We start from the raw sequence: 13,073 nt of genomic DNA, 5'->3' as shown, positions 1-13,073 counted from the left end.
GTTAGCTTATCAGAATTGAACTGGGCCCAACTCACGACAGTGTTATGATTCATTTATGAGCACTGCACCATGACACCTGCTCCCGTGATCATGCTTTTTTTCGGGTGATCGGTCATTCCTAAGTGCTCCGGCAACATCGTGGCTCCGTGAGGGTCATGTCTGAGGCGGTGGACGGACGACAGTGTTGTTTGTCGTCATGGTGAGTGGACACAGAGCCGCTCCGTCTTCACTGCTGACACCCTGAGGAGTCATGTCACAGAAAATAAGATGTGCATCATGGAGCTCGAGGGGTGGAAACAGCACATCTGGGATGAAAGCTCTCTCTGCTTTATGGCCTTCATTAAGTTCCTGTCAGTGATGTGTGTGAAAGTTTCAAGTCAAGTCAAGTCACTTTATTTGTGTATATAATATAAAAACAACGGCAGCTGGTTGGTGGAGAGAATACAGACATTACAGTATATCAACAGGTAATGGTATCGCTGTGCTCCTGTGAATGTGGTGTGTGGGGAATATGGGAAGACATATCACATTATATTCTGGACCTAGTCTTCCACTTCCGCTGTTCAGCACTGACTCTGACACTGTGTGTACTGTATGTGTGTCTGTGTGTGTGTGTGTGTGTATGTGTATATGTGTGTGTGTTTGTGTGTGTGTGTGTGTGTGTGTGTGTGTGTGTGTGTGTTTGTGTGTGTGTGTGTGTGTGTGTGTGTGTGTGTGTGTGTGTGTGTGTGTGTGTGTGTGTGTGTGTCTGTGGCCGCAGTGCATAAACCTCACTGGACCCTGGCACTAAAAGGTGCTATGGACAGACCATAGCACCCATGAGTCTTCGTTCCTCCTTGCGAGCACGTTTGCCTCCTCGGTCTGCGGGTTGACCATGACTGGTACATGTGCTCTGCCTGTCTTACAATCTAAAACACACCAGCCTGCCTAACCTACTTGTTGTCCTGCCCCCCCCCCCCCCCCAGGATGCCTTTGCCAAAGGTGAGGTGTTCCTTGGCAACAATGAGCTGGGCTACAGCGCCGGCGCCGGCCTGCCCGCCGGGACGCACTGCAACGGCTCCTGGTACTACGGCATCACCATAGTGACGCCCGAGCGCAGCTTCCTGTTCACCTGCGAGACGGAGAGCGAGCAGCAGGACTGGCTGACGCACTTCAACAACGTGCTGAGCTCACAGATGTCCCCGCAGGAGTACAGCAGTAAGGCTCGGACACGCAGTGGCCACTGCAGTGTCCTACAATCACATTTATTACAATCGGGCATTTAGCCGATGCGCTGGCCAATCGGACAGTTAGCCGATGCGCTGGCCTAAAGTGTCTTACAGTAGATGAATAGCTCAGATGCAAAACCCTTTAAATCCGTCAGACCACTTTTCTTTTATATACCAGCCTATAGGAGCCTGTTTTTATTAGGCTCCTACAGGTGTTTGCCTATAAATGGATATTTCAGACCAGGAAGAGAGTGCTATTTAGCTGGTTTTAAAGTTAAATTATTTGGTGGCGTTAAAAGGGTTTTGCATCTGAACTCTTCACATATACATAAAAAGTAGATTTTTTTTCAGTGTTTGTGTGTCCTGGTAATCAAACCCATGCTGTTGGTGTTCTGAGCAGCTTGTTCTATCAAGCCACAGCATCACCAGTATATTACTGAAACACTTAAATAGCTTACAGTATATAGCTGAATTTTCATTTACTGACTGTGTTTGAGTGAAATATAACTTAAAAGATAAAGTAGAAAGCTAATATTTTGACACTAAACTGCTGTTTTAGTTTCACTTTCTGCCAAGTAATAAAGTTAGTATCACAATAGGTTTAGTGCCCTGGTTGTGGGTTATTGTGATTTTAGATGGCAGCAAAAAGGGATCATTGTAACTCTGGACAACAGGTTAATAGTCTTAATGGTAGGTAGGCACCCAGGGAAAGCTGTGGTCATCCAGACCCTCTCTTGGGAAGAGCACGGTCCACTCTTGTGCTGCTGCTGCTGCTACAGATTTATTACATTGTGTTTTTAATGTACGCCATGTCTTTGTGTGTGTGTGTGTGTGTGTGTGTGTGTGTGTGTGCTCTCACCAGTGGAGGCTCTTTACAAGTACAAGAACTGATGGAGCTGGACCCCCATTCCTCCTTTCATCAGCTGTGTGCAAGACTTGACCCCAGCTCATCGTTCTTGACCTTTAACACTCAGGGGTCCTGGCAAAGGGTGAACTGTGTATGAACCAATCTGGTGTAACACTACTGAAAGCTTTATTTCATATTCAACAGTCCAGGGCTCACTATACACTAAAGTATTTTAAGAGTTCTTTGTATTCCATTGTAGTCCATTGTCATTCGAAAAGGTGTTTTATACATTGTACTGTGGTAGATTTGTATGTTTTGTCTTATAAAATCATGGCTTGGAACGTATAGACTCATGTCTGAATAACATTATCTGTTTCCTTTTTATTTCTACATCACAATTCTTTGTCCTTGGTTGCCACCTAGTGGTGTTTTTTATGTCCACAACTTCCTGTTTGGTGTCATTCTGTTGTTGAATAAAGTATCCCTTTTTGTTGGATTATCCCATACAATTTATGAATTATGCCTTTAATGTGGTTTTGTATGTATCTTGTATGCCAGAACACACCATCAGTATATGTAGAGGAGAGCATGTCGGTGGGACTCACACATTCAGTCTTTGTTTATAATAAAAGACTAGTTTCTTTTCCATTTCACCTTTTTACTTTATTTTTATCTTTTGAGTGTGGATGTTTTTGCTTAAGAACAAACTAGAACGTTTTATGGAAACCATGAGAAACCATGTGAAAGCGGACTTTTTGTGTCGATCAGTATTTTGTGTCGATCAGTATTTTGGGTTCTTATTTGTAAGTTGTCAGGTCATCTTAATGAGGAATGGGGATCCAGGCAGGAAGTGGTGTTGATGGGTGGGGTGGAGTTGGCTAGTGCATGGGGTGGTGTTAAGGGGTGGGGTGGGGTGGACAAGAGGTGGTGTTGATGGGTGGGGTGGGGTGGGCTAGTGCAGGGTTGAGAGATGTGCCGTTCTCCAGGTCCGAGCTGTGGTGTGCAAAACTACACCCTGGTGCTCAAACGGTCGACAGGACAAGCCAACAGGAATCTCGTAAATCCTGCGCAAGCCGCTCAGCGTGGCACCTACATGAGAGATACAGCGAGAGAGAGGGAGAGAGGGAGGGAGAGAGGGAGGGAGGGAGGGAGTGAAGAGGAGAGTTGATAGTGAGAGAGGGACACAAGAGATGAGTACGTCGCTCATGTCACACACTCAACCAGAACCAAAGACGGAGGGATACTCTGGAGGTGCAGACGCCTCTGGACACGTCACCCCAGAAGCGAGCGGACCTGCATGGAAGCACTGATAAGGCGCACCGGTCAGGGATATCTAGGGGCTATCCAGAGCCTACAGCAGCGGAGGGGTGGTAACGCAGTCACCCTGCTACCCAGAGGGCCACTTCCGAGGGCAGTCACGCTGGAGCGAGGGAGAGCCTCGACACACGCCCTTTCATCTCTTCTGTTCCACTGGACCGCATGAGGGAGAACAGGACCATGGCCGAGTGGTGGTATTTGTGTGTGTGGACTGAACCAAGAACTCCAAAGTTATGTCCGCTAATATCTACCCTGAATTGTGTGGCTTAAAGGATTTGAAGGGGGGGAGACAGCTGGCTTTCCTCATCACTGCTCTCCGACTTGGGTCAGTCAGCCTCAAGCCAGCGCTGATTCATTCATTCGTTCAAAACAAAAAAAAAAGTTTGTTCATCCGGAGTTGTGTGCGCTGAATGCCGTCAGCTGCACAGCTGTCCAGGCTCTGCTGCACCGGATTTTTCACCTTTCCGTGGAGGAGCGCTCCCAGCATGAACCAGACGCCCAACATCAGCGCCGTCGCGGGTGGTAGCGGCGGTGGCAGTGGTGGTGGTGGTGCCAGCGGCAGTGGCGCGTGGGTGACCTCTCTCCTGGGCGCCACGCTGCTGAGCATGTGCGTGCTGGGCATGGCGGGCAACATCTACACGCTCCTGGTGATGCGCTCGGCGGCGCTGCGGCGCGCCGGCTCCATGTACGTGTTCATCCTGAACCTGGCGCTGGCCGACCTGCTCTACCTGGGCACCATCCCCTTCGTGGTGTGCACCTACTTCGCCCACAACTGGTTCTTCGGCGAGACGGGCTGCCGCGTGCTCCTCAGCCTGGACCTGCTGACCATGCACGCCAGCGTCTTCGTCCTGGTGGCCATGAGCCTGGAGCGCTATCGGGCGGTGGCGGCGCCCTTCCGAGCCCGGCGCGCCGCCGCCGCCCCGCGCGCCCACTGGTTGGCGTCGCTGGGCATCTGGCTGCTGGCCTTCGCGCTCACGCTGCCCATGATGGTGATGATCCGGCTGCGCGAGGGCCGCCCGAGCTCCGCCGGCCTGGTCAAGCGCATCTGCTTCCCGACGTGGACGCCCGAGGCCTTCCGCGCCTACCTCACCGTGCTCTTCTTCACCAGCATGCTGGTGCCCGGCCTGGTCATGGTGGGGCTGTACGCCGGCCTCGCCAAGCGCTACTGGGCGGCGCAGGCCAACCTGGCCAAGCGCAGCGGTGGCGGCGGCGGCGGCCGAGAGCGCTCCGTGGCGTCGTCCTCCTCCCGGAGGCACCGGCGCAGCCTCAAGCACAAGGTGGTGGCCATGATCTTCAGCATCGTGGTGGCCTACTGGGCCTGCTTCCTGCCCTTCTGGGGCTGGCAGCTGGCCAAGCTCTTCTCGCCCGAGTCGCTGCGCGTGCTCTCGCCCGCCGCCCACACCTACGTCAACTTCTTCGTCACGTGCCTCACGTACGGCAACAGCTGCGTCAACCCACTGCTCTACACGCTACTCACCCGCAACTACAAAGACTACCTGGCCCAGCGCAGCCAGGCCACCGTGTCCAGTCGGACAGAGCCGGCCTCGGCCACCGCCGTCGGGCCCCCGGTGGACACTCAGGATTTGTAAACGCCAATCGCGTCGTGGTTCTCGTCGCGGGATGAGAGTAACAGGACTTTGACCACCTCGGTTTTCTGCTGAGAACCTCAAAGCATGTGCTCTGATGGGATTTTGCTTGTTCCCTCTTATAGACAACTGGTTGGGGGCACCCTCATTGACTTGTTAGGAGTAAATGTAATACACCTAACCCCAATTTAGTGGATAGCAGTCTTGTCTCTCCAGAATGGACAGGTGTGTTGGAGTGTTTGAAGATCACCCGAGACACCTGTCAACTTCTTTACTGAATCAGCAGCATGGGTTTCGTGGAAGATAATGTTACACACTTGACTGGGTAGGATGATGTTTGGCGAGGTGATCTGAATGTAAACTGAAAGTGAACTGAAAGGGGCTCCACTGAGGGGAAAGTGTAGAGACTAGCAGAAGCTGAGTTGTGATCCATGTTTAATCCACATTTAATGCTACAAAACAAAGTGCTTACTTTTGAAATATAGGTTGATTTGCTTTTTCATTTACTGGAATTGTTTAGTGATGCATAGTGCCTCGTCATTGTTTTGCACATTGAGATATATGGCAGTTACGTTTTATTAGTTTAATGATTTCTCCTATTTCGTCATAGTAAACGTGTAAATAACAATGAATGGTGTGTGTTATTTACACGTTTACTATGACGAAATGTGTGGTGTGAACTACTCTGTATATTCTCATTGTTTTGTATCTTGTTGTATTCTTTTGTGCATATTTTAGGTAACACGACCTTTAGATTTTGTGAGACACTATCTATTTTATTATGTGTGGGTGTAAGAACTCTGAGCCTGGTGCCTGTGGGTGTTCGTTTCCTGTATGTGTGTGTGTGCATGTGTGTGTGCATGTGTGTGTGCATGTGTGTGTGCATGTGTGTGTGTGTGTGTGCAGGCTAGGTGTCTGCGCTGGACCCTGTGCCGTGTGTGGAATGTGCCCCCAGCCTGACACATTCCACAGCCAGCAGGCACAGGCCCTTTCGCGCTGCTCCACAAATTGTTCGCAAGAATGTGGTTCCTCCCCGGGTTATCCATTATCCACCAGCATGAGAAAAATACATGAACAAGATTGGCCTGGACAGCAGTCATTGGACCGTGTCGCCGCCGTGCTGAGCCATCTACTACACGGTGGCCGTCTTCAAACAACGCCATGCTAAATTAGTCACAGAATAATACAGTTTGAATCATTTGACCAAACAAAGAGGTCAGATGGCAACAGTTGGTTCCTGCTTGTGTTGACCTACAAAGAATGGAAGAGTAGTAGGATAGTTCGGCTGGTCAGTAGGCTAATACGAATGATCTAGTTGACTCGTTCTTTTGAAAAACACTATTCATTCTAGAATAACACTATCAGGAGCAAAGTAGAATGAACTTTCTTGGTCCATAAAAGAAACCAATCACATGACTTTCTCACGTTTCTCTCTGAAGGCTGACATAAGGTTTACTTGCATACTATTTGCTATATACTATCTGTATATATGCTATATACTAACAGTATTTATAACATTATTCATGTAAAGGCTATATGAAAGTGTGTGCGCATAGAATAGGTTGTGTGCCGCTTTAAAAAGTCACTTTGTAACCTTCCCTTTACCTATCTGTGTACACAGTAGTTCCTCCTGGGATTTATGAGCATTTCACTGGCAGTTGGACAGCGCTGGGTTCACAGACTCTCAGCAGGTGATTCATCTTGGGTGCTGCAGAAGCAGGTGAGGTCAGCACAGCGTCAGGGCCACACACAGCACTGTGACAAATCTGCTGAGAGGCGCACAGTGGGGACGGAACTTGGCCGCAGCGAGGCGTTTGGCACGGTCTGGTCAGCCCAATAAACAGTAGGGCTCCAACGGGGGTGATGTCAGCGGAGGTAATCAGGGTGTGTGTGTGTAGAGAGAGAGAGAGAGAGAGAGGGAGAGAGAAAGAGTGTGAGAGAGAGAGAGAGAGAGAGAGAGAGGGAGAGAGAAAGACCGGCTTATGCTGCTGTGCATTGTGGCGCTTCCGGAGGAGTGCGGTGTGCTATTGTTCCTGTTCATGTTTTGACATAAGCTCCTAGGGTCAGAGATAAAGTAGCGTTATGATCAATTACCATCATGTTGACCTCAGCCCACACTCAGTCAGTTCTTTCATTTTTTTTTATTTTTTTTTTTACATGCGCCAGTTATTTTCTACGGAGACCCCAAAGGGACATGGTGGGATTTTTTTTTTTTTAGCTCTTATTGAGTTCCCTCACAATGTTTTGCATTTCCTCGTAATAGGTTTGCGTTCCCTCTCAAAGGCAAACGTATTGTAAAGGAATGCAAAAGTATTGAGAGGGAACGCAAAAGGAACATATAAATCTAATAAAGAAAGATAAATCTACATCTCTACAAAATCATTCCCACCATGGGCCTTCAGGGGCTCCATAATTATCAGTTCAGTGCAGCCAGTGCTGCAATATATGTTACAAATTTGTGGTGTTCTGATTAGTTTCACCTTAGCATTTGAACTTCGCATTATACTATGGGTAGTGGATGAGCTGATGTGGTCAGTCAGAAGAGATATGGATATTTTTAACATCAAAAAGGAGTTAACATTTTTTCCATCATCTTTTATAACATTTGACAAATAATACATGAGTATGATGTAGCAACAGACCCTGTCTGTGTGGGACATCCTGGTTGCAATACAAACAAGAGTGGTCAGACAAATGCCGACTCTCGTCTCACCCCGCAATGTGTGAGCCAGAGTCAAACCAAGTTACAGCTCCTGTAGGCCTGTTCTAGTCTGATCAGGATTACAAGGAACAAGCTACAGTGCCCCTCTGCTTGGTATAAAAATTAAGTCAGACTTTTTAAGTTATGTGATTGTGAGCACACACGCACACTCACAAACACAGAGATAGATAGACCCACCCGCTCACCATATCCTCTTCCCCCCTACCAGGAAGCGAGGGTTAATATCAGGATTTGTTTTATAATGCCACCTAGACAAAAACGTCACCTTTTTTTGCATCAATGGCAAAGAGTTCACTCAACATAAAAAAAAATGTGTTTCCCCTCTGTAAAGGTAGGCTGGCAGGCTGGGTGAAGTTGTGAGATCTTGAGAACCTCACCTTTTCACAGATGACAGTAGAGTTTTTTTTGCACGTGACCACAGACAAAGCGTTGTGAAAAAAAGAATGTTTTATTAGTGGTTATGAACAGTGGGATGAGACTAGGACTTAGGTTGCTAAGGCCCGAGCACAGGTCATTGTTTTTCACTGCACACATGCAATTTTTCACAGTCAGTGATTCACAGATATAATTAAGTCAGACCGCAGTCACAACATATTTCATTGATGATGCTACAGTGAGACAGAAACAGGACGACGTTCACACAGTGGCAAAGTCCCTGCGGAGATGGTGGTTGGTCGAGCCAAGATGGTTGCCTCATTTGATTTTGACGCTGTAGATCTTAACGTCTCCCTTGAAACTCAGGTAATTGAATTTGTCGTCGCCGAAGCGGTTAGGGAAATGTATCATGTTGCCACCCGGGAGACTGATGTAAAAGGTTTCATTGTTGAAAGTTATAGCAATCTACAAAAGAAGGAAACGTTAGCGTTAACCGTTTTTGTTTTTGTAATTCCATTCCAAAAAGACACAAAAAAAATCCTGAATTGATGCTGAGATATTTTTACCAATTGATGTTTGTAAACAGATAAGATAACTGGGAAACTAAAAAAAAAACACAATAAACTGTAGATGCTCTTCAGAGCACTGAAAGGTCCAGTTGATCACCCCAAGCTGAATGCACTATAAGATTGCACCACTAGAGGGAACACAGACCCTGCAAAGTAAAGTTGTCAAGACAATGGCAACATGTCTTAACAACTCCGTTATGTCGCCCTGCTGATGCAGCCACACACATACAACTAACATTTTCAGGGAAAGTTGGACAGCTGAACACACACACACACACACACCTTGAAATCCTCTTCAGGCTGGAATGGGAACAGGGTCTCCCTGTGCTCCTCGTGCCAGCAATCTCCCTGTTTGGAGTTGCAGATGATGGTGTTGACATCGCCATGCTCATCAAAACGTGGATTGAAGTGCAGGGCTATGCCATCTGCATTGTGGCCAACTTCCACGCAGAACCTGGAGACATACACACAGGAGACAGACACAGACACACGCACACACACACACACACACACACACATACACACACACACACACAGGGTGACAAATAACATTAATGCTACTGTTTACGATTCACTGTAGCTAACAGATACACTCCAGTTCAATTAGCCATCTCCACCTTTCTTCCAGTGCTAGATTATAAAATTGTCGAAGAGCTCCTTCAGTTGTACACTACTAAAGCTTTTCATGAACTTACGAAGTGGCTTTTTTGGCTTTGCCAGAGATCTTCAGCTCCTGGCCAGCTTTGAAACTCATGTCCTTAATGACAACCATCTGTCAAAAAAATGAAAAAGCATTGTGATTCAATATTCAGCAGAATCATTATGCTCTTGGGTTGGTAGAGTCTCCTCAGACAGGGCAATCAATCCTGTGATCCTGTACCTCCACTGGATATAACCAGATCCAAAGATCAACCAGAACCATAATATACAGACCTATACCATATCTGTGGCCATTACACATCATTCAGTGACTGTGAGAGTAGTGAAGAGAATAGGTGAAGTTAACTTAACTTAAAGTTTAAGGCACAAAAGGTGCTATTGTATGTAGTCAAAAACCATAACCACCCAAAGTAAAAGACAAAGTGAAAAAATATAAGTAGCTTAAGTCATACCATTTGTTTCAATACGGATAGGCTAATAGAATGAAATACAGATTTACTGGACTGATAAGAAAAGAAAAAGCTATAACCTGTAACAGCACATCTAAAATATAGGTAAGTTAGACAGTAATTAACCCATAAGGTTATACATTAACTTTAAATGGTCTCACAGAAGGAAGTGGGTTTACGACAATGAGGATCTATGACAGAAACCCTGTTATCTTGTTGGCCCAGCCCTTTCTGTTAATAATAAACCCAATTATCAATCCGCTTTGGTTATCGCAAAGATAAACGGCAGGAAGAGATGGTAACTGAATATTTAACTTCTGCTGCGTGAAGGTCTTCTCAAACACCGTGAAGCACACGGGTTGGCATGGTGCAGTCACAAGGGAGGCTGTAAAACCATAAAAATGGGTGGTGGTGGTTCAGACTGTTTGTTCGACAGCCTGTGTGGCGCAACCCTGAAACTTCAACTGATACCCACTGGCGACCCAACACCAGATAACGCCAAATATTGCGGTCAAAGGATGTCCTCTCTGTTTGTGAAGTGGGAGAGTGACACAAGTTCACACTTGAGATGCAGATTTACAAAACCAGTATGCTATGACCATAAAGATGGCGAGGTGATCCTTTAGCAAGGCCGCAATTACGATATACTTTGTACATTATACTCTCCTTCCCTGCAATATTACTATTGCCAATTTATTTTCTGGCTTAATAATTTTGTGTCATGATAATATAATCGTATGCGTTATTGTTTATGGTCATGAATTGCTGTTATGGACATCATAACGTTGTCTTATGTATTTGTAAGACCTGTGATAGTTGGTGAAGTAGCAGCCACTGCCTGTGGAGATGGTATTACAGGAAGAAGTCATTGTATTCCAACTCAGGACTCCAATCTAAATGTATTCTAAAAGCGCACCCGTAAGCTCAAATGGAAATGAGTATTCTGTCTGTGGGAAAGAAGGGGTGGGGTGGGGGGTTTCATCCCTGACCAGTGGTGTAGTCAACGTGATACCAACTTAAAAAGCATCACCGTCTCAGTATACCCACCTAAAATAGGCAAGGATATGTATTAACATTTTTGGGGTTAATCACTACCCACTACAGCTAACTAGACTACATCACAGTACACCCACTACAGCTAACTAGACTACACCACTGTCCCTAATCAATGTCATTAGATAGAATAACACATGGACAAAGCTACAATACTATTTGCCATTAATAGTAAAAAAGAAAAGAGTAAATATAATGCCATGTATTTAAAATTTTGTATAATAGAATGTCAGGAACACGTTTTGACCCTCCCATGCATATTTGGTATCCCCCAACAGTAGGCTATCAAATGTTTACTGGAAAAGTTTTTACTTGACACGTTTGATTGTGACAAAATACATTTCTCTATACCTTTCCCATAAACTTTGCACATAGATATGTCACCTTAAATTACATCGGCACGCATAACATTATTACATTAACGGAAATCAAAGGAACTGTTTCAGCTGTCTACCCACCAGCTGGGCTTTAATAGTAATGCAGATCAGGGATACAGAAATGATACGACATAATTGTCATTTTTCACTTTTTAACTGTTTTAAAAGTATATATAGCGGAGTTATTAAAAGTCCAAACATATATGTCTAACCACGTCGGCTGGTTACTTTTTTGGCATGAACTCATAACTGATATTTCACACTAGAAATTTTGATCCACACGCGCATGTCTCACGGCAGTTATTCAGAAAGTGATTGGATGTAGGCTATGTAGCTGTAATCTCTCTCGCCAGCGCCTGATTATCATTTTAAAACATAGCCTACGAACTTACCTTGGCTCTGTGCAGTGAGGTATCCCAACCAAAGTCCTTCCCTACACGCTAACAGATTTATTTCTGCGTAAGCGCGTGTCAGAGGGCGGAATACTGGTGAGGGGATTCGTGGATTTGCTGATCGTTTGTGGTTTAGCCAATCAGGATCTGGCCACATGTATTGCCCTGCACCTGATTGTTCCAGAAGAACCAACATCACTGTTTTTACTGTATTTATTTAGCAGAATGTCTCTATAGTGACAATGTAGCCTATTAATATGCTTTGTTTTAGGCTACTGTAAATACATCATATTAAACTGTAATTTGCACCACTGTCAATACATTATATCAAACTGTAATTTACAATACTGTAAAGGCAAGGCAAGGCAAGCAGCTTTACAGTATATGTAGCCTATAGCAATTTCATACTCAATGTGTTTTACAACATCCAAGACCAGAGACAGCATAGGAGCATTAAGAACACATAGACATTTTAATAAAGGAAAATAAAAAATATACTAAAAGGGAAGATAGAGATGTAAGAAATATAAATATGTAAAATAAATAAAAATAGATAGATTAATAGAGTGTTTCCATGGTTTACTATCAGTAAACGTAAAATTACTGTTTACTGATAGTAATACATTTGGTCTTGGAAGTGTATTACAGGCCTAATAACTATGTGACTTTTTTTATGTCACCATAATGTGACCATAATGTTCTCATGATTAATGTTCCCTTCTTGGTCATAACATGGTCTTTGTGCTCCCAGTAGAATACATATTCTTTCTTTTTTGTGTAGTTTGTGGGATGGTCCTCGTCTATAATGGCAACCTTGGCTCATGTTGTGTCTTAATAGTGAGGCACTAGTGTGTTATCCAGCAACCTGCCTAATAGTCGCCAAATAAATGATGTTGGATGTCTGGGATCAGCCTTTACCCTAATCAAGGGTTACTTTACATTTAAATATTTGTCGACATGTCTCAGAGTAGCTGATCAAAAGTCTCGGGAATTAGGACCCCAGTCTAGGACCCCACACAAGTGATATCAACATGATAGGAGTTTCTTTGTTGCTATTGGTGACAGTGCCTCTACGATAACATCTTTGATCTTTGGTGTCCCCCAGAGATTGATCCTGGGGCCTCTGTCAACCTACATGCTGCCACTTGGACAAATAATCAAGAATAATTAGATTTCCTACCACAGTTATGCTGGCTACACCCAAATTTGACTAGCCCTGCACCAAATGACTATGGGACAATTCCACGCAAAACTGTCACGTCCAACGCCAACTAAATGCCATTGTATTTGTATGATGTGTATGATTATGTGAAACGTTTTTCATGTAAAGTTCTACAATCAAAAAGAGTGAATGCTCAAATTTCAAGTTATCATCATTTACATCATACCATACCATGACATTGTGTTGGCGTAGCGGACGTGACAGTTTTGCATGGAATTGCCCTATGGTCCCCTTGACTGTATGTGAATGCATCTATAAAATCAACACCTGGATGTCCCACAACTTTCTCCAGCTGA

General features: G+C 45.2%; 3 protein-coding genes across 3 annotated transcripts in view; 2 read left to right on the top strand and 1 right to left on the bottom strand.

Annotated features, from left to right (window-relative positions):
- The window catches only part of zgc:92360 (uncharacterized protein LOC436988 homolog), a 17,809-nt gene extending 15,103 nt beyond the window's left edge, over window positions 1-2,706 (top strand). The window contains exons 10-11 of the mRNA XM_042103570.1: window positions 966-1,197; window positions 2,071-2,706. Coding sequence (XP_041959504.1) covers window positions 966-1,197; window positions 2,071-2,099 — 261 coding nt within the window. The 3' untranslated portion in view covers window positions 2,100-2,706. The remainder of the gene's footprint in view (window positions 1-965; window positions 1,198-2,070) is intronic.
- Window positions 2,707-3,434: 728 nt separating this feature from the next.
- Window positions 3,435-5,060, top strand: LOC121719311 (urotensin-2 receptor). The gene has a single exon (XM_042104786.1). The coding sequence runs from the start codon at window positions 3,783-3,785 to the stop codon at window positions 4,959-4,961; it is 1,179 nt and encodes a 392-aa protein (XP_041960720.1). The 5' UTR covers window positions 3,435-3,782; the 3' UTR covers window positions 4,962-5,060.
- A 3,049-nt stretch (window positions 5,061-8,109) lies between these two features.
- On the bottom strand, window positions 8,110-11,689 carry lgals2b (lectin, galactoside-binding, soluble, 2b). Its single transcript, XM_042105623.1, has 4 exons — window positions 11,556-11,689; window positions 9,320-9,396; window positions 8,907-9,078; window positions 8,110-8,520 (listed from the first exon to the last, which is right to left on the bottom strand). Exons 2-4 carry the CDS (start codon window positions 9,394-9,396, stop codon window positions 8,374-8,376), a joined length of 396 nt encoding a protein of 131 aa, XP_041961557.1. The 5' UTR covers window positions 11,556-11,689; the 3' UTR covers window positions 8,110-8,373.
- Window positions 11,690-13,073: the final 1,384 nt, after the last annotated feature.

Source organism: Alosa sapidissima, chromosome 9, assembly GCF_018492685.1.
Source record: "Alosa sapidissima isolate fAloSap1 chromosome 9, fAloSap1.pri, whole genome shotgun sequence".
Classification (NCBI taxonomy): Eukaryota; Metazoa; Chordata; class Actinopteri; order Clupeiformes; family Clupeidae; genus Alosa; species Alosa sapidissima.
The sequence above is the reverse complement of the archived record's forward strand: the minus strand, read 5'-3'. Positions and strand labels throughout refer to the sequence as shown.